Source organism: Xiphophorus couchianus, chromosome 2 (assembly GCF_001444195.1).
Source record: "Xiphophorus couchianus chromosome 2, X_couchianus-1.0, whole genome shotgun sequence".
In the NCBI taxonomy this organism is placed as follows: Eukaryota; Metazoa; Chordata; class Actinopteri; order Cyprinodontiformes; family Poeciliidae; genus Xiphophorus; species Xiphophorus couchianus.
The window spans coordinates 24,582,062-24,600,315 of record NC_040229.1 but is presented as its reverse complement, the minus strand read 5'-3'; the positions used below and the strand labels follow the sequence as shown (position 1 = coordinate 24,600,315).

At 42.9% G+C, this 18,254-nt stretch overlaps 1 protein-coding gene across 3 annotated transcripts in view; it reads left to right on the top strand.

Moving 5' to 3' along the window:
• The first annotated feature begins 5,273 nt into the window (after positions 1-5,273).
• The window catches only part of LOC114133590 (potassium voltage-gated channel subfamily D member 2-like), a 74,936-nt gene continuing 61,955 nt past the window's right edge, over positions 5,274-18,254 (top strand). Inside the window, exons 1-2 of one of the 3 annotated variants that reach the window (XM_027999624.1) lie at positions 5,274-6,087; positions 6,336-7,534. In XM_027999624.1, the coding sequence (XP_027855425.1) occupies positions 6,423-7,534 (1,112 nt within the window). In that variant the 5' untranslated portion in view covers positions 5,274-6,087; positions 6,336-6,422. Of the gene's footprint in view, positions 7,535-18,254 lie in introns of all 3 variants that reach the window. The other 2 variants (XM_027999640.1, XM_027999634.1) reach the window with 2 other exon arrangements.

The window sequence follows — 18,254 nt, the reverse complement described above, 5'->3', positions numbered from 1 at the left end:
CAGTATATATATATATATATATATTTGCAAGGAACAAAATCGCAGTAATAAAAAACAAAAAAAAAAACAGGTTTTACCCTTCTACGAATATTTCTTGAAGGGCTACATCTACCTATAAATACAGAAAGAAGGTGCTGGATAGAAAACAAACTCATTTCATAATAATTAGGTGATTCAAAAAAAATCTCTTGCCAGGAGAACTGGTGAGGGAGGAAAGATTACAAAAAGATGCTTGATAGCACCAGATCAGTCACAGGCTGACAAAGTCAAATGAGCAAGAATGTCTTTTTTATGGGAAATAAACTCAAAGAAAGCTACGTTTGAACAGCAAAAGCTTTGAGCCACTTACTTTAGTAAATATAAACGAGGGAAGTACAGAAAGTTAGTGGCAGCTGTCGCTCCATCAATGCTTCCATCCAAGACAGAGACGCAGCTAAACGCAGAGTCACTGGGTGAACAGCACTTTCTATGGGAAATAGCGAACAACAATGAAAATTCTGTCCAGAATAGAGACACAGCTAAATAATGAAGCCTGAGCTTAGACTACGTTTAATAAGAAATAAAGATCAGAGAACACACACACTCCAGGAAAGAGACACGGCTAAACACAAAAGCACTGGAACAGGAATGGATTGTTAGAAAATTAGGGAAGTAGTAGAAATATGTAGTCCTCCTTTTAGATGACAGAGTATATAGGACTTAAATTCATAAAATTAAAAATATGTTTCTGCTAAATTAGTGCTTAATACTGATGGATGCATATAGTTGGACTTGCTGGCCTTTTGTCTAGTGACAGCAGAGACCTGTGATACAGCAAATACGCTTGTAATGACAAATTACACGGAGAGCACTTCAAGTGTTGGGAGGCATTCATATCCATATTGCAAACTTGCAGTTATCCGGCTGCCAGCGGTGGATAAATTACACATTATCCGCAAAGTTCCTCTGGATCAACCTGCTACTCCGGCCGACTCACTTCCCCGCAGCGCGGCGCACAGGCACACACCGCCAGGCTCTCCAGCGCGTGCGCGCGCAGAAGCCACCGCACCAGCTGCCATATGCAATAAAGAACCATGAGGACCTACTCTATTTTACACATCCGCAGGGGGTCAATAACTCATTAGAGCCAAGAGGAGGCAGAGGCAGCTGAGGGCGATGACGTGGTGGGAGGCGGTGCCGCTCGGCTTGTGTGCCTGTTCACCTGCAAGATACCGGCGTGTCACCGTGAGGTCACGAGGACGATTCATGACTTCATTAGCGGCATTTCATGAAACACACCGGGGGTGTTTCCGAGTCTTAGTCTGGGGATAAATTGGAATTGGCCCGCTTTTGTTCTCCTTCTAGGAATATTTCCCTCCAGTTGTGTGATCCTCGCTTCTCACCCTGTCGGTACTTTATTTAATACCCTCATATTGCCTGTAGTGAACCCGCGTCCTCTTGAAGTGCCCCATATTGAGGTTACTTTCAGGTTAAAACAAATTTCTGCACAACATCTTCCCACTGCACTGACTTTAATAGTATCCCCCCCCCCCTCTCATAAAAGTAAGTATTTGCACCGTAGATTCGTCAGAAAGGATATAATTTCCATCTTCAGCTCTCACAATAACCTCAATCAATTAAGAAAAAAATCTGCAATTTTTCTTCAATAAACCGGAATGAAATCGACCGCTGAGCACCTTTGCTCCTTTTCTTAACAAGGCTTGGCTCATCTCCAGTGAAGGAGAACTCATTTGTTTAATCATCTCAATCACTGAGTGGGGCCTGACTAAATATGGAAAACAAAAAACAAGCAGCAGTGTGGGCTGCATTAGTGTACACAGTGGACAGTCTGCTACTGTCAGAGCATCAAGTGCAGGAAAATATGGCTGCGTGTGTGAGAGCCCACACGAATGTCTAAAGCCTCATCAGACATTGTTTGTGTGTGTGTTTGGGTTTGCTTTGGGTGCTTGCCTCTGTGTTACAGCAACAAATACCCTTTAGAACCTGTTTACAAAATTCATCCTGTTACACAACCCATCAAATCCCAAAAGCCTTAGAGTTGGTCAAGTTTAACATGCAAGCAATTATTATTTGGGCAGACAGATTGAGGATTTGAACGCAATTTAGTTTTAACTGCAGGTCACGGCAACTTGTTTCTTTTGTGTTGTTGTTTTAGATTCTAGCGTCTCCTGCATCAGCCCTAAACACCACCGCCTCAGCACAAACAGATTTCCAGAGGAAACGCGCAGCAGAAACGGCAACAGAAGCCGTTCAACCTTTTTGAGGGCACGTGCACTAATTACCTGATGCATGACTCTAATCCATAAACACACAAGCGGAGTAATGAAATAATCTGCGCTGCTTCTGCGTCGACGCCATTCATCCAAAATCACCTTGGAGCTCAACCTTGGGAGTCTGCGCTTTTCACGGAGTGTGTCGGTACCTCGCGCTGTCATTCGTCAGAACGCAGAGCAGTTTTACGGAGGAACGCGGGTTTGGAGCTGCAGTCGACGTCTTGAGATGGAAAATCCACAATAACTGAAACAAGGACACAAATAGCTTGGTTCTTTTGTTTGGTTAGCAAGCTGCTTTGCTTAATTTGCAAACTGAAAATACAGCGATTAGATTGTGGGAACACAAAACTGTGACAGAAAAATACATAACCAAGAAATTGGCCAAATTTGAGAGTCTGCTGTTTTTTGTTTTGCTTGTTTGGCAAAATCTTTATTTTTCCTACTGAGCAAGTGCATCAGAGGTGGGATCTGATATAATTGTTCTTCTATAAACATCAGCCATAAGTGCTTCTGATGAATATTTTTTGGGAGCTTGGGAGGAATTTGATCATGGTTAGATTCATGTGGTGTGATGCATAAATGTTGAGTCTTGTAATTCCTTTTCCTTTCTGTTAAATCGTGAACTACCATCACGATCAAAGAACCTGCAGCACACGCTTTTATGTATTTTTGTTCTTAGCATAAAAACAAAGGGATTTGGTGAAAATCACAAACATTACTTCAGACCTCTATGAAAATCCAACACTGATGTCACCAGCATCCGTCAGGAAAAACCTGATCAGTTCATATCCATGCATCTGATTTAAATCAGTTGGCCAACTAGATGGTTGCTAGCCACTTGTAGTTTTCAAACTGTTTCACATTAAGTATGAGGAGTACCACCCCAGTGCCTCCCCACCCCCCATTTATTGTCCGTGTTTCCCTAAATGAAGATATTTCAAAATCAGGAACTTGTTTTAGAAGACAAATGCTTTACAACAACAGCTGGGGAAGGGCAAGCCTATGGTTACTGTATGCTACAAACAGCGAAAGAAACTTTCGGTCACTTCAGCCCATTTTTAAACATCTCATTAAAATCACTTCAAATGCCTTTTTTTTTTTACCAAGAATAGGTAACAATCTATTACCCTTTTAAAACGTTTAAACACTTCAACACCAGGTAATACCTAATTCTTACTTTTGAAAGAACAAAAACATCCGTGGTGTGAAAAGAACTGAACTCCTGAGCCATCAAGCTCAGCAGGCCGGCCTCTGTTTGGTGGCAACCTCAGGAATATTTAAATGCTCTGATGATTACATAGCCCCTGGGCCTGACTGCTCAAACTGAACACTGGGTGTGCGCTGACATGCACGGCATACACTAATGGGACTTCTGACAGCTCAGTACATTCAGCCTTCAAAAAAAGAAACAACACGCTGCACCGTGCCAGAGGGGACCAGAGGCTGGGGGGGGTGAATGTTGTGTAAGCCGGCTGAAGTTCTGGAGAGCAGGAGGCCAAAGGTCTGACTGCTGCAGCATCTAATGTGTCCATCAGCCGGACAGCTGCAGCGTCAAAACTGTCTCGGGGCAAAGCAGGGATCCGCGTCCCGCTCGTTTGCCCCGCAAATTAAATAAGAGCAACAGCTGCAGCAGACGTGCCGCACCTCATCCGGAGTGGCCGTCCATTTTCGCTGGTCTTCACTGGCACGATTCCTGAGCCGATTCATCAGAGCAGATGAACCCGGGACGGCGTGTTGAAAGCACCGCCGCTGTCCGTGGTGCTGAAGCATCTCCAAAGCACTTAGAAGTGCCTGAAGCTCGGCGTGAGCGCTCCGATATGCGAAGCTGAATCCAGACACGGCGGCTCCCCGGGGGCCACAGCTGTCTGCAGGCCTGTGGGAGGCTGCCGTGCCGCTGCAGCACGGGGAGGGCGGGGACCGTGTGCTTTTCATTGATTATAGTTATTTTGGAAAATGTCAGCGGATTGGTGTAGCCCAATGATGTTGACCTTTACAGCCATTCAGCAGCGTAACAGAACAACGCAGTTCATAAGACGATATTGATTATCGTTTGTTGCCGATATGAAGAGAGCGCTCCTGCACATTTTTCATGTCAAAACATTCCACACCTTTCCAGAGTCGGAGTTTTTCCCTCACTTCCTTTCAGATCGTTTTTAAGGCGGAAATGCAAAGGTTTGTCCCATGAATTTTCATCGTCAGTGGTCGGATGAATGGATGGGGAAATAAACAGATGGGTGGGATGATAATTCAGACTTTTTTTTTTACCCTGATCACCCCAGGACCCCTCCGAAGACCTCACGGTGCGTCACCTGTCCTTCATCTGACCTTCAGTTGACCTTCCGTGAGCCAAGGAATTTGATCAGCTCTGCCTCTTCTAATACTCAGCTGATTGCAAGCATCCAAACCACATTATAAGCACATCTTTACTGAAAATTCTCACAGCTGTCTTCATTTCTAGACCTACACACATTTCTTTTTTTAATAAAGTGAGAATATGGTCCATGTTATCTAACCGAACAGAACACCACATGCGTCCGGACTCTCAGATCTCTTGTTCGCATGTTTCTCATGCTGTCGCATAAGCTTTTTTTCTCAGGAAGCGGATTAGGGATCCGCAGGAGACGAGAACAACCTGTAAACCGTGACTTTAACATTTTCAAAACATCAGCGCATAGCAACAATTATGAAATCGGGGCTGTTTCAAACAGGTTTAGTTCACTGTTTTTGTTGAACTGAGCTTCAGTCAAGCATTTTAGAAAGTGTTTTTGTTGGAATTCTTCTATTTTGTGAAAATTACTCCAGTCCGACCCAATGTCAGGGAAAACTGTGGGTGGATGGATGAATGGATGGATGGATGGATGGATGTGGCATTAGACAGGAAAACGTGAAAACGTGTAGAAATCCACAAAGTTGTTCATACTCATATTTCCTTTTTATATATTCATCTCAATCAGGAATTGTTTTTTTTATTTTATTTTATTTAAATCAAATTCTGCTTTTCCAATCTGCATAAGAATAATGTGGGAAACACGTTATATTTCAATTTTAAAAAAAAGCAACAACATCTGGTCACGGTCAGATTTAAATACGAGGAGAAAAACAAAATATGCAGGAAAAACTTAAAGGAACTTCTTGTTCCATTTCCCCTGGACTTCATGATATCTCAGGTAAACTGCAGACGCTGTTGATCCATCCTGGGGAAAAAAAAAAAAAAAAAAAAAAAAAAACTAACTCCAAACACAAATCTAAAGTCGAGCTTCAGGAGATACACCGCCTATCAGAGTTTCGCATTGAATAGCTCCCCATGCACACGCTGTAGTAAGGCAAGCAGAGGAATTTCAGGGTGCAGAAAGGACCGCTCCTCTCTCTCTCTCTCTCTCCTCTCTCTTTTTCTCTCTGCATCCGATTTTCCTCTCATCTCTCCACTGCTCTATGCTGAGAAAAGGGGGAAGGCGAGGAGGGGTAGGAAGGTGGTCTTGCAGTCGACGAGCGAAAAAAGGGAACATGAGTTTGCTGAGGAGAAGCTGCAGCGAGAGGGGGAAAACCTTTGCCCAGGAGCCCTGCGGATCGGTAAAGAAGGGACAAACGACCACTCTCTGCTCGGAGTCCGCCTCTTCAATTGTTTAACTTGTTGATGCAACGTTACAGCAGTTCTCCCTTTTTCTTCTTCTTCTTTTTACCCCCTCCTCTTCTCTTCAATCGTCTGGCTGCAGTGGGTAATAGATGGCTGGCGGGATTGCAAATATTCCCTTCCGAGGATTAGTGTTTTATTGACTTCATCGCGGACGCAGATTAATGATGGAGCTTCTCTATGGTGGGTCTTTTACTTTTCTTGGATTTATTTTCAAAGGGAGACAGAGAGAGGAATAAAATCCCGGTTATTGTTGGATGAAGATTTGGGAATCTAATTGATATTCTGCCGCAAAGAGTGGGCTTTCTTAACACAACAGTTAGAGAAGACTGGACAGGCTCGGTAGAATCAAATTAAGTGATTGTTTTCTTTTTTTTTTAAAACATCCTATTTCGCTGAGCTTCTCTCTCTATCTGCTCTTCCTCCTGCAGATGCAATCTATCTCTGAGCCCGTAGCACTGTGACAAGCGGAGAAGGGTCGTTAAAAAAACACACACACAAAAAAACTACAGGTCAGCATGGCAGCAGGTGTAGCGGCATGGCTTCCCTTCGCCAGAGCGGCGGCCATCGGGTGGATGCCGGTGGCGAGCACCCCGATGCCCATCCCTCCCCAGGACAAGAGGAAAGCCCAGGACGGACTCATCATCCTCAACGTGAGCGGCACCAAGTTCCAGACGTGGCGGACCACGCTGGAGAGGTACCCGGACACGTTGCTGGGGAGCACCGAGAGGGACTTCTTCTTCCACGAGGAGACCAGCGAGTACTTTTTCGACCGCGACCCCGACATCTTCAGGCACATCCTCAATTTCTACCGCACGGGCAAGCTGCACTACCCGCGCCAGGAGTGCATATCGGCGTACGACGAGGAGCTCGCCTTCTTCGGCATCATCCCCGAGATCATCGGGGACTGCTGCTACGAGGAGTACAAGGACCGGAGGCGCGAGAACGCGGAGCGGCTCCAGGACGACGAGGAGATGGACATGAACAACGACGTCACGCCGGTGAATCTGACGTTCCGGGAGTATCTGTGGCGGGCTTTTGAAAACCCGCACACCAGCACCCTGGCGCTGGTGTTCTACTATGTGACGGGCTTCTTCATCGCCATCTCGGTGATGGCCAACGTGGTGGAGACGGTGCCGTGCGGAACTCTGCCCAACAGGTCCAAGGAGATGTCCTGCGGGGACCGCTACGCGCTCGCCTTCTTCTGCTTGGACACGGCGTGCGTCATGATATTCACGGTCGAGTACCTGCTCCGCCTGATCGCCGCCCCCAGCCGCTGCAAGTTCATGAAGAGCGTGATGAGCGTCATCGACGTGGTGGCGATCATGCCCTACTACATCGGCCTGGTCATGACCGACAACGACCAGGTGAGCGGGGCGTTCGTCACGCTGAGGGTCTTCCGCGTCTTTCGGATTTTCAAGTTTTCCCGGCACTCCGCGGGGCTGCGCATCCTGGGCTACACCCTGAAGAGCTGCGCCTCCGAGCTGGGCTTCCTCCTCTTCTCCCTCACCATGGCCATCATTATATTCGCCACGGTCATGTTTTATGCAGAGAAAGGCTCCACAGCAACCAAGTTCACCAGCATCCCCGCAGCCTTTTGGTACACCATCGTCACCATGACAACACTGGGGTAGGTGGATATCACGCAAGTTTCTGAAAGCTCCCCCCTCTCTCCCCCCCAAAGCTTTGCAGGATGCTAAGGTGAAATATTGTTACATACATGTGCAGTGGTGATTCTTGCCTGAATGCCACCCAGAGCAGAAGCTATTAGCTTATTTGGAGATGGGAGGGGAGGGGGGGCTTTTTAGAAACATTAATAACCAAAAACATTGATCTGATATGAACTATGCATATTTATAAGTGTATGCATTGAAAGATAGATGAATATTTTAAAAAAATTTTATGAGAATAGAGAGAATTTATCTTTTTTCCCATAAAGAGGTTTCACAAATCACAGTCTTCATTTCCAATCAGTGTGTAATGAATCCAGTCTAAGTTTGACCTTACTGTGATTGTCACCAAGGATTTGAAAGTTTTCGCTTTCCAAACTGTTATCCAACCGTCGTGTTTCTACAGGTTAAAGCGTTATTAAAAGGATGCCAGACCAGATTTTTTGCCCATCTCTATGAAGCGTTGAGTAAAATCCACTCGCAACATGTTGCTGCACACTGCCTCTCCTGCTGGCTAAACGGAGGACGCTACAGTTCAACTTAAAAGACCAATAAATCTTATATTTTAAGGAGTGAAAAACAAACAGTACATTACAAAGTGAACCGTTTTGAAAACTTCAGGATGTTACAAGGATGTCAAGCAGCCTCAATTAGTTTGTTATTCTTGTTTCTCTACAGAAAATGACAAAAGGTATGATATTCTGCAGAACAAAAAAGGTTTTGCCTTAGTGTACGTAATAAAAGTTAAACAATATGTTAATTTTTTTTGAGAGCATAATCACAGTTGTACTGATCAGCTATGTTATTCTATCATTTGAAATATTTGTTACTTTCCTGTTGTATATGAAAGCAATTACACCATGTTGTGCATTTTGCTTTAAAGTTTTATCCATTTTTACCAGACAGCTTCGGTGTACAGGATTATTTTAAGACACTGAGGGGTTCAACAATGACTGGAAGTGCAAATAAGCAACAGAAAAATAAAATAAAATAAAATACCCTCCGGGCTGTGACTCCCCGGGCAGAGAGCCATATCACCTATATTGAAGCTCTGCCAGTGCTTATTTAATAATTATCAATCAATCAAGTTTATTTGTATAGGACATTTCAGCAATAAGGCGTTTCAAAGTGCTTTACATCAGAAAATACAAAGTCATCAACAACTGAAACGCTACATTTTGCCAAGAGCCGTATGATAATGCCACAAACTGAATTTGACTTCTTTTGCCACTTGGTCAGCGGGACGACAACGAGGCGACAGACTCAGGGGAACGTTACTCTTGTTCTTCCTGGTGAAATAATCTCTCATTAAAGTAAGAAATGTTTTAATGTAAAAACTTCTACAAGTCTAAAATGGCACCACCACAAGATTGTTAGAGATTATTAAGCTGCCCACCAAAAACAAATGAAAAACCTTCTGAAGGCACCTTTACTGATTGGATATGCTGCCGCAGGTGTGCACTAGGACATATTAAAAAGTCCTTGAGCTGTTCCCGGCCAATCACGGTGCTGCTGGCGGATCTGCTGCACACCGTCAATGAGGCCGAACCCATCACCGCGCTGAAGGTCAAGCGTCGTCCCTGCCCGCTTTTCAAGGGTCTTCTGTGGATCGCTTGTAAAGCTCACAGCAACGGTTCAGGGTCCCCATGAAAAATGATATTAACAATAATAAAAAAATAGGCCTCGTGAAACCAAGAATGGAGACCCTTGTAACCTAGCTGACAAAGACAGAAAAAAACCAACCCTGAATTCCCAGATCTTTTTAGCAGTAGGGATTGAACCGAATGTAAACTTGTTGGTGATAAAGTGCACTCAGAGGAAGCGGCTCTCCTCTCCCCTCCTCCTCTGCTCTCTGCCCCTCATTCATCCTCTCTCAGCTCATTTTCCTTTTCAGCGAGGTACAGTAAATATTTGAATGCTAATTTCATGCCCATGCACAATGTCAGCGGCTGCTGTGTGCTGATGTAGCATAAAATAATTAAACACCGTTAAGACGATTACATCACATTAATTTGTATTGATGTGAACATTCAAGCGCTCGGATCCTCGGCCCTGAAATTATATTATTAATATTTCAGCTGTTTTGGCCTATTATCCTTATCATTCACTGCATGAGTGAGATATCTTTCCCAAGATGCTACCAAAAAATAAATAAATAAAAATCACCAGTTGCTTTTTTCTTTTCACTAAGTTGACCAGAAATCACAATCAGACAATTGCAGATGTTGGAAGCAAACGCTACTGGCTGCCTTTTCACTCACTGCTGCAGAACTGAGCGCACCTCTCCACTCCCCACTCCCCTCCACATCTTCCATCCCCCTGCCCACTCCATCTCTCTCACGCTGCTGCTGATGACACAGAAACGAGGTCCTGTTGAAATAACGCGCTCATCTCAAAGTCCCCCACATCACAAATCAAACATGCAAAACAAATTTCCAGCTGTTGTGTGCATTTATCCCCACACGGCGCTCAACCCTGCGTGGCGAGAGCGTGAACAAAGTGTCCGCATGGCAGAAATATCCCGAACGTTACAGGTTTTTGGCTTCTTTTTTTTCTGTTTGTTTTTCAGGGCTGAATACCAAAATCCCTGCACCTTCTCTTATTCCCTCCCCGCAGCCCCCGTCTTCACACCTGCATTGACGCAGCTCCGCGTCTCTCTCTCGGTTCCGCAGGAAGCCTGTGTGGTTTTTAAATATTACTGCCATCATTCAAGGTGTTCTCTGTCTCACCGGCTTCCTCCTATGTGCTCCTATTATGTGGGTGACACTGAGTTAGTGGACGCACTGTCCTCTTAATGGCACATACAAATCTTCTCTCTGCTCTCATTCAATACCAGTCAGACTACAACTCACCCTCCTTAAATGACCAGTGAGCACATAATTAGTAATATGCTCTGTCCGCCGTCTCTGGCTCGGCGTTGTGCCGGACATGCCCTCCATTTAGATTCTAAGCACAGATGAAAGATGAGTTGTGCAAGAGGCTACATTATTTATCTTACGGTGGGTGCAGCGGAGATATTCACCGAGGTTCTGCTCGGAGTTCTCTCCTTTGTGCTGCTCGAGATGGATTCGAAAGAGATGTTTTGTGTGCTGGAACAAAACTGAGACGTCCTTGGTAATGGGGACGTCGCTGTCACTCCATTGTGAGCCGTGACAGCCGGCTGACGGATCTGCAACATGAACTCGAGCTATCCAGTTGGTGCAGAATGCTGCATAGTGGACCACCGCTGGAGCAGCCCGAATAAGCGTCGCTGAAAAACAAAGTGGGCCCTCTTCTCTGGAGCCATCGTTGTCTGAGGTGCGTTTGCGGAAAACGAAACGCATGCAGGTGCGTTCCAATATATTGGAACATAACCGAGTGGAATCCTTTTTCAGTGACTCAGTTTAAAAAGCAAAAGTCACAATAAGTCACAATAATGATTATTTTAGTTATTGGTTGATCTGTCGATTATTCTGATGATTAATCAGATAAAAAGTTGGCAGATTCTGCAGATTTTTCATTGAGCCACTTAAAATAAATGCTTTAAAAAGACACAAAATATAAATTTTATTGCCTAAATTGCAACATCTTAGCATTCCTTTAGTGCTCATTTGTAGCAAAGAATGCATCTAAAGGTAAAACCCCCCAAAATTTCTAAGATCAACTAGCGAAACGCTCAGCCCTTTCCGCTCGACTCCACATGAACTCAGTCTAGGGATAATCTGTTGATTAATTTATCAATTAACCAATCTTAAAATCAACACGTGCGTATTTGTTGTACAGTTTTGCTTTAATTGCTGCTCTGAATATGTCGTTCTTTCAGCAAATGGCCTTTTTTTTGAGTCCGTGTACTCCAGTTAACAATTAATCGAATACTAAATTAGTTCACAATGAATCCAATTAATCACTTCCGCCACGAAGTCGTACTATGTAGACTCATTATGCACACTGTGATTTATAAATGATGATTAAAAATACACAAAAAAATCAGTTTTTTTAATCAGAAAACTTTAATTAGAATTTGCACATAACACCAATGAAAAACATCAACCTACTGAAAATGACGTTTATGTATTGTCAGTACTCAGCCAGCTCCTAGTCAAGGCTACTTTTACATGAATTACTGCATCAATGCAGAGTGGCATGGAGGAACTCAGCCTGTGCCTCTGCTGAGGTTTAAAGGAAACCAGAGTTGCTTTATTAGCAGCCTTCAACTGCTGGTACAGTAGTTCTTTATCTTTGTTTTGACAATGTACCATAGAATCTGTTTGGACTGTAAATCACAGTTATAGCATGGTCCTTAAGCAAGGTAATGAGCAAACAGCTTGGGAATCAAACCCGGGACAACTGCATTGAGGACTGCAGCCTTTTCATACAGTACATCTGCTCTACCACTAAGCCATGTAGTGCCCTTCTCCCTTGGTCAATCGGTATTTTCTGGCTGCTGCTGCAGCATGAAGATTAAAGAACATCCCAAGCAAATCAGAGAAAATGTTTTAGAAAAGTACAAGTCAGGGGATGGATCCAAAAAAAAAAAAAAACCCAAACAAAACAAAACTCAAATTTCTTCTGGAGTTCAACTAAATCCATCATCAAGAAATGGGAGGAATATGGCCCATGTGTAAATTTGACTAGATCAGACTGAGAACAGGTACAGGAGTTAACATTTATTTTCCAGCAAGACAACGACCCGCAGCATCCAGCTACAGCTACACAGACATGGTTTCAAGACAACAAGGTGGATGCTCTTTGGTGGTCTAGTCAAAGCCCAGACTTCAATCTGATAGAGAATTGGTGCATTTACTTCAAACAGGTTCTTCAACCTGACAGAGCTTGAACAGATTAGCAGGGAGAATGGAGGGAAACTGCAGCCTGCCTGAGACTGTCCACACAGACTCAGGCTGTGACTGCATTAATAGGCCCATGCACTATATGCTGACATTGAATGGGGGAGATATTTACGCAGTCGCTTATTTTATGTGACATATTTTTATGTGTCATTAATTAATTTGTGGAAATCAGTTTTCAGTTTGTCATTAAAAGATTTTTTTGTACATCTTTGTCAAAAACATCAAATTTTGTTGATCATAGTGAATTTGCAAAAACCGATAAAAAGGGCGAAGCATCCAAGGAGCTTAGCGCGTTTTGTAGGCAGCGTATAGTACGACTTCAATTTTTAGCAATATACGACAGAAATACAGCGACTTTTCAGTGATTTTCTAATTTATTAAGATACACCTGAACCATACAACCTGTGGAGCTGAATTAATTGTCTGTAAAAGAGACCAGATTGAGAGAATATGCTGCACTCTCCTCCAGTAAATGAGGTGTTTTGGTGCTTTGTTTCAGAGTCCAGGATGCAGAAAAACATCTAAACAAATAGCTATTTAGACTGATACGAATGAGTTGGTCTTTTCATTTAGCTTCAAGTAAGCTTTCTAAAGACTATCAGCGGCACCAGTGACTGAAACCTGCACTCGAAGGCAAAGCGTTTAGATTTCTTCTTTTCCTTTCCAAAGGCTGTTCACTCCAGCACGGTTATCATGATGCATTTCCCCCTATGTATATTTTCAATTTCCCATTTCTCCCACCCCATGGAAGCAAAGGCAGTGGCGGGCATTCTCTCCCCCGCTGATGGCCCATTGATTGTGCTTAAGCAGACGTGCAGACATTGGGAGAGGAGAGCGGGGGGCTCCTGTTCTGAGGCTCTTGGCAGGCAGCCTGAATGAAAAGGGAAGGGTGCCTGGAGACCAGTGGAGAATCAATAGCTCTGTGCAGCTGCATGTCATGCCTCTGTGTGTCTTCTGCTCTATGCCACCAAACACAGGACAAGAACCACTTATCCTACCCTATTTATCGAGCCTAATCTCCGCGGCCGCTTTTTGGATACCCAACAAAGAGGAATGTGCCTCTGTCGAAACGGATCTGCGCCGATTTTCAAGCAAAACGCTTGACTGGGCGCAAAATAGGAGATTTCTATCTGTGGCGTTTTGTTTTGCGGCGCCCTTTGAAAAAGCCGTGCTAAAGCGTTGTCGTCATCGTCGTGACGTAGTTTTATACTGGCTGTTTGTATCCCAATCTAAAGATATCAGAGCTTATTAGGCTGAAATCAGATGTTGCGGTGTTTTCATGCTCTTGTTTTCTCTGGATGATCCATGCGGTCAGGGCGAATTAGCTGCAAAGGGAGTTTTCGGTGCTTCAGATCTTTTTAAGTGATTTAAGGTGTAATGGAGTGCACTGCCGAGAGCAGCTGTGAAAACGGTGGAAGTCAAGCGCAACCCACAGGGGAGGAGGACTGGGAGGACGGGGTTTATTCTGGAGCATCGGCACGCTCGTTCCTCTGGAACCACACAAACATCGCCGCTGATAGACACGAGAGGTCTCAGCTTCTGACAAGAACATGTTTGTTTCAGACACACTCAAACACACACGCACTGACACGGTTTATCTACACCCTCTCCATCTCACATCTGCTTACTCTGAAAACAGGGGGAAATCTCAGTAACAGACATCGACAATGCCCTGATTTTCTTTTAATGAAGTTTGTGTTATGCTTTTTTAAAATTGCACTTGATCGCTGTGAACAAATGTTTATGGAAAAGTAGAACATGGAGTGTAGAAATCTTTCCTGTAATGATCGTCAAACATTGCTAGCACACTACGTCTATAATGTCTGTCAAAAGTTCACGTCCTCTCATAATGAAATTAAACGGGATGTTAATTTTAACCTTTCGGTGATGCATTTGAGCAGTTCTTCCATTATGGGGTGATGATACAACAAATTACTTCAAGGAATGTTTAGAGCAAAATCTTGGTTCTCAAATTTCTTGTAGATTTTCTCTAACCCATGCATTCACCGCCACTAAGACCTGGATAAATGTCTCTAGAAGACAGATGTCTACAACGTTCTTTTGTAGACATCTGGCATTATCAGTGTTATGGTGCGTTCACACCAAACGCGTTTTGAGCACGAGGTTTGGTTTACATTCAAAGTGTATGTGGAGCGTCGGACGCGTCAAATGCTCCAAACTGGTCAAATCGCGCTGCGCTCGAAATGTGCTGCACCATTAGATATTTGATCACTTGGCAACCAATTGGCATTTGGTTGGTCTTATTGGTTGGTTTCCTGGCGAGAACCTTTGAATCAAAGTCCTTTTTTTTTTTTAACAGATTTGAGGTTGGGGTGATTGCAGAAGGTGAATACTAGCCTGATTTGTCAATACCAAAACCGGTTTTGATGAGATTTTTACTACTGTCCTGCTGAAACCCTCAATTGTTCCAAACTTTGAACCATCTATTAGATTGAAGTTAATAGCTTGGCTGTCAGTACAGCACTCTTAGGTCTGAATGCCTCACCTTGAACCATTGAAACCGTTTTCTTGCCACTGGGGACAAATCTCTGTCTTCTCACACACACACACACACACAAAAAACTACTTTTTTAAAAAAAACATCTGAACCTTTTCCTTTAATCCGATGGTGGCGTTTGGGGTACAGATGACTGCAGCCTGGGCACAGCTGGGCGTTTTAGCAGGAGAAGGAGACCAAACGCACATCAAGGCTGGCTTTGGGGTTTGTGGAATATGAATGGAATAGTGAAGTAGGACTGCTTCTTTCTTCCTCTTCACCTCAAATCCGAACTAGATGGTTGAAATTCAAACATCACTGGGTATTCCAACTTGGGTCTCAATCTCCACCATATGGAGAAATTTTGGTCTACTTATAAGTCAGATTTGTGCTAGCACATCAACCACTTTAAATGAGGTTTTGATCAGAAGAGAGGGGGAATGGCAAACCAGAAGTGAGAGATTGCCAGATAAATGCTGAATTTGTCTTTTAAATTGATTGAAGATATTTGCTGTATAATGATTTCACTCTGAAAGAGTAACACTTCACATAAATTATCTTTTTATTATTATTATGTTCATGCTAATCACTAATGTTTGTAAACTTCTGTGGCAGGAGTCAGATCCAGCTATGCGGAGATGACACCAGCACACTGCCATAAAATGAGATTAGGCAGATGTTTGTATGAGATTCTCACGGAACGATGTCTGTGAGGGGATATTTTTTTTAGATATGGTTGCATGCAGTAGTTTTAGCAATCAGTGTCTTATCGGCAGAAAACAGCAGTATGACCTGCCTCAGTTCACAGAATCAGTTTGAATTTCTCACAGGAGAGTTAAGATGGTCCAAAGCAGATATTTTTCATCTTGTAAAGAACTCCTTCGCAGAATTTCGATATGTTAATTACCCACTGCTCTGATGTTTCTTCTCACGATAGTAAGGTAAATGGGTTACATATATCACAATAAGCTAACTGGTACAATAATAATGCGGTTTAAGAAGAAAGTAAAATGTCACGGCAGGTTAATAATTTCTTTTCAAGCTACATTACTCTTCCGTCTGATAGGTATGGAGTGAAAATAGTCTCAAAATATCTGTGCGTGTGTAAAAGTATTTGTGCTTGTGTAAAAGTATCTCTGTGTGTGTAAAAAATATCTGCGTGTGTAAAAGTATTTGTGCTTGTGTAAAAGTATCTCTGTGTGTGTAAAAAATATCTGCGTGTGTAAAAGTATTTGTGCTTGTGTAGGCGTGCTATGGAAAAGTATTTAACAGTGAGAAACCAGAGGGCCTTTCATTAACCACTTAAATTTTAATTAATTAGTTTTAATTTATCTTATGGAAATCTGTGTCTGGACTCTAAAATCGCTGTTTATCTGTCCAGTCTGACTGAACTTGAAGTATTTTTAAAAAGAAAATGGGTAAAATATTAATTATCTAGATATTCAAAGCAGGGAGACATGCCCTCAGCAACATGCAATTCAGTTGATGGTTGTTTTTTTTGCACACACACACAAAAAAAAAAATCAATGAATTATTTTCATTGTAATTCACTACTATGGACTATTTTATGGTGGCATGTTGCATAAAGTCACAATAAAATACACTGAAGTTGGTGATAAAAAGAGGGAAAACTCAAGGGGCGTTGTACCAGTGGTGAAACAACTCCAGTGTTTTAAAGGGATACACAACTAGTTGAACATGTTGCCCTAACTATGTTATAATTTTGCTATTTACCTTAAAAGTTGTTTTTATACATGAAAACACTTAATTACTTCATAAATTTTACATCTTATGTTTTTTACCTACAGAGATCACTATTTTTTCACTGATGCAATGCATGCTGGACCGACGACATGGGTAGGTCACAGAGGACTCAAGCCTATAGGTCAAACAAGGAGTAAAGGTCATGAAGGCTGACGGAGAAAGCCCACAAAAGGCAAACTGTCTCAAAGTTTTCATACGCCAGATATCTGCTGAACAAACTAATGTGATTGGGTTGTGATCCATTAGCTGGCGCTAGCACCAACAGCAAAAGCGAACACGAAATTAAATCAAATAGGAAAATAACGAATGCGTATTTAAAGTGACAGTGAAGCATCTTTATGTCTTCGTTACACACCATTCTAACATGTTTGAGAAAATCTCTTGCTCTCGATGCTTACTGTAAACAGCTTCACTTAAAAACCGGAGCTGTAAGTAGCATGCCATCAGCATTTCTAAGCATCAGCCGCACAAACGCTTAGCTTTTTCGGCCGAATCTCTCCTCTTCAGCCTTTTGGTCCTCCTCATTTTCATCTCCCCTCGTCATTTCTGCGTTTCCTTCTACTTCAGTGTGCTCTGGTCCAAACTGACAAAAGTGAAAGTTACTCATTACTCTTCTGGCTGGGCAGAGCTTACATCATCTACCCAGAATGCATTGCAGTGTAAACAACATGGCCTACGGTATGTCTACTGTGTTGTTTTTGCATCTCAAATAAGTGTTGCTCAAATAAAGTCTGTCGTTTCAACTGATAGCAGATCCCTTTGAGCTGCATATATACACAGGTACACACAAATCCAAATCAGATAACACCCTTGTAAATTAATTAAAAGTTACTTTATGGTAATTGTTCCACCATGAGGCACTTTACCTCTTGAACACACATTTCAAGGCGGTTTCACCTTAAGAATCACAAGTCTGCCTTTTTTCATAACCAAGCTTCGGGTTTCTCTTTTGGACCCGTGTGATTCCTCCACCGTCTCTTGAGAAGCCATTAGAAACACCTCAATCGAACGGGACAGAATTTTTTTTTGTGGATCCTTTAAATCCTTGTACCTTAAAACATGATACTAAACCTCGTCCAAGTTGTAGATGTTAAAAATCTATAGCAATTAAAGCAATCATACTTAAGGAACTAAAGAAGTTCTAATTTGTTTTTAATTCTGAACTCACACTTTTCTCTTCTACACCTTAAAAAAACAAAAACAAAAAAAAAAACATGGTTTATTTCCACTTCTGTTTACTTTAAATTCAGGGACTTGGCATCAAATTTATCACACCTCCCACAACGCATTACTATTTATGACGGGACAATAAAACAGTGCAGTTTCAATGTCACTTTTAATTAACATACAATTTTTTTTCAGCGTAGCGATAATGTAAAAAGGAGCAATCACTCGTTGTGGCACCGAGCAAGCGCGCAATCCTGCGTCGCAGCATAGCGCGCTTGCACACTGCACTCATCAGAAGGCGAATTTATCGCCGCGTCGTCATTGCTGCAGCCCCGCCCACCGAATCCAACTTGAAAGGCTTGACGAGTGGGGCCCAATAAAACGCTCCGGATAGGATTTATAAGGCAGAGGAAGCAAGGTTAA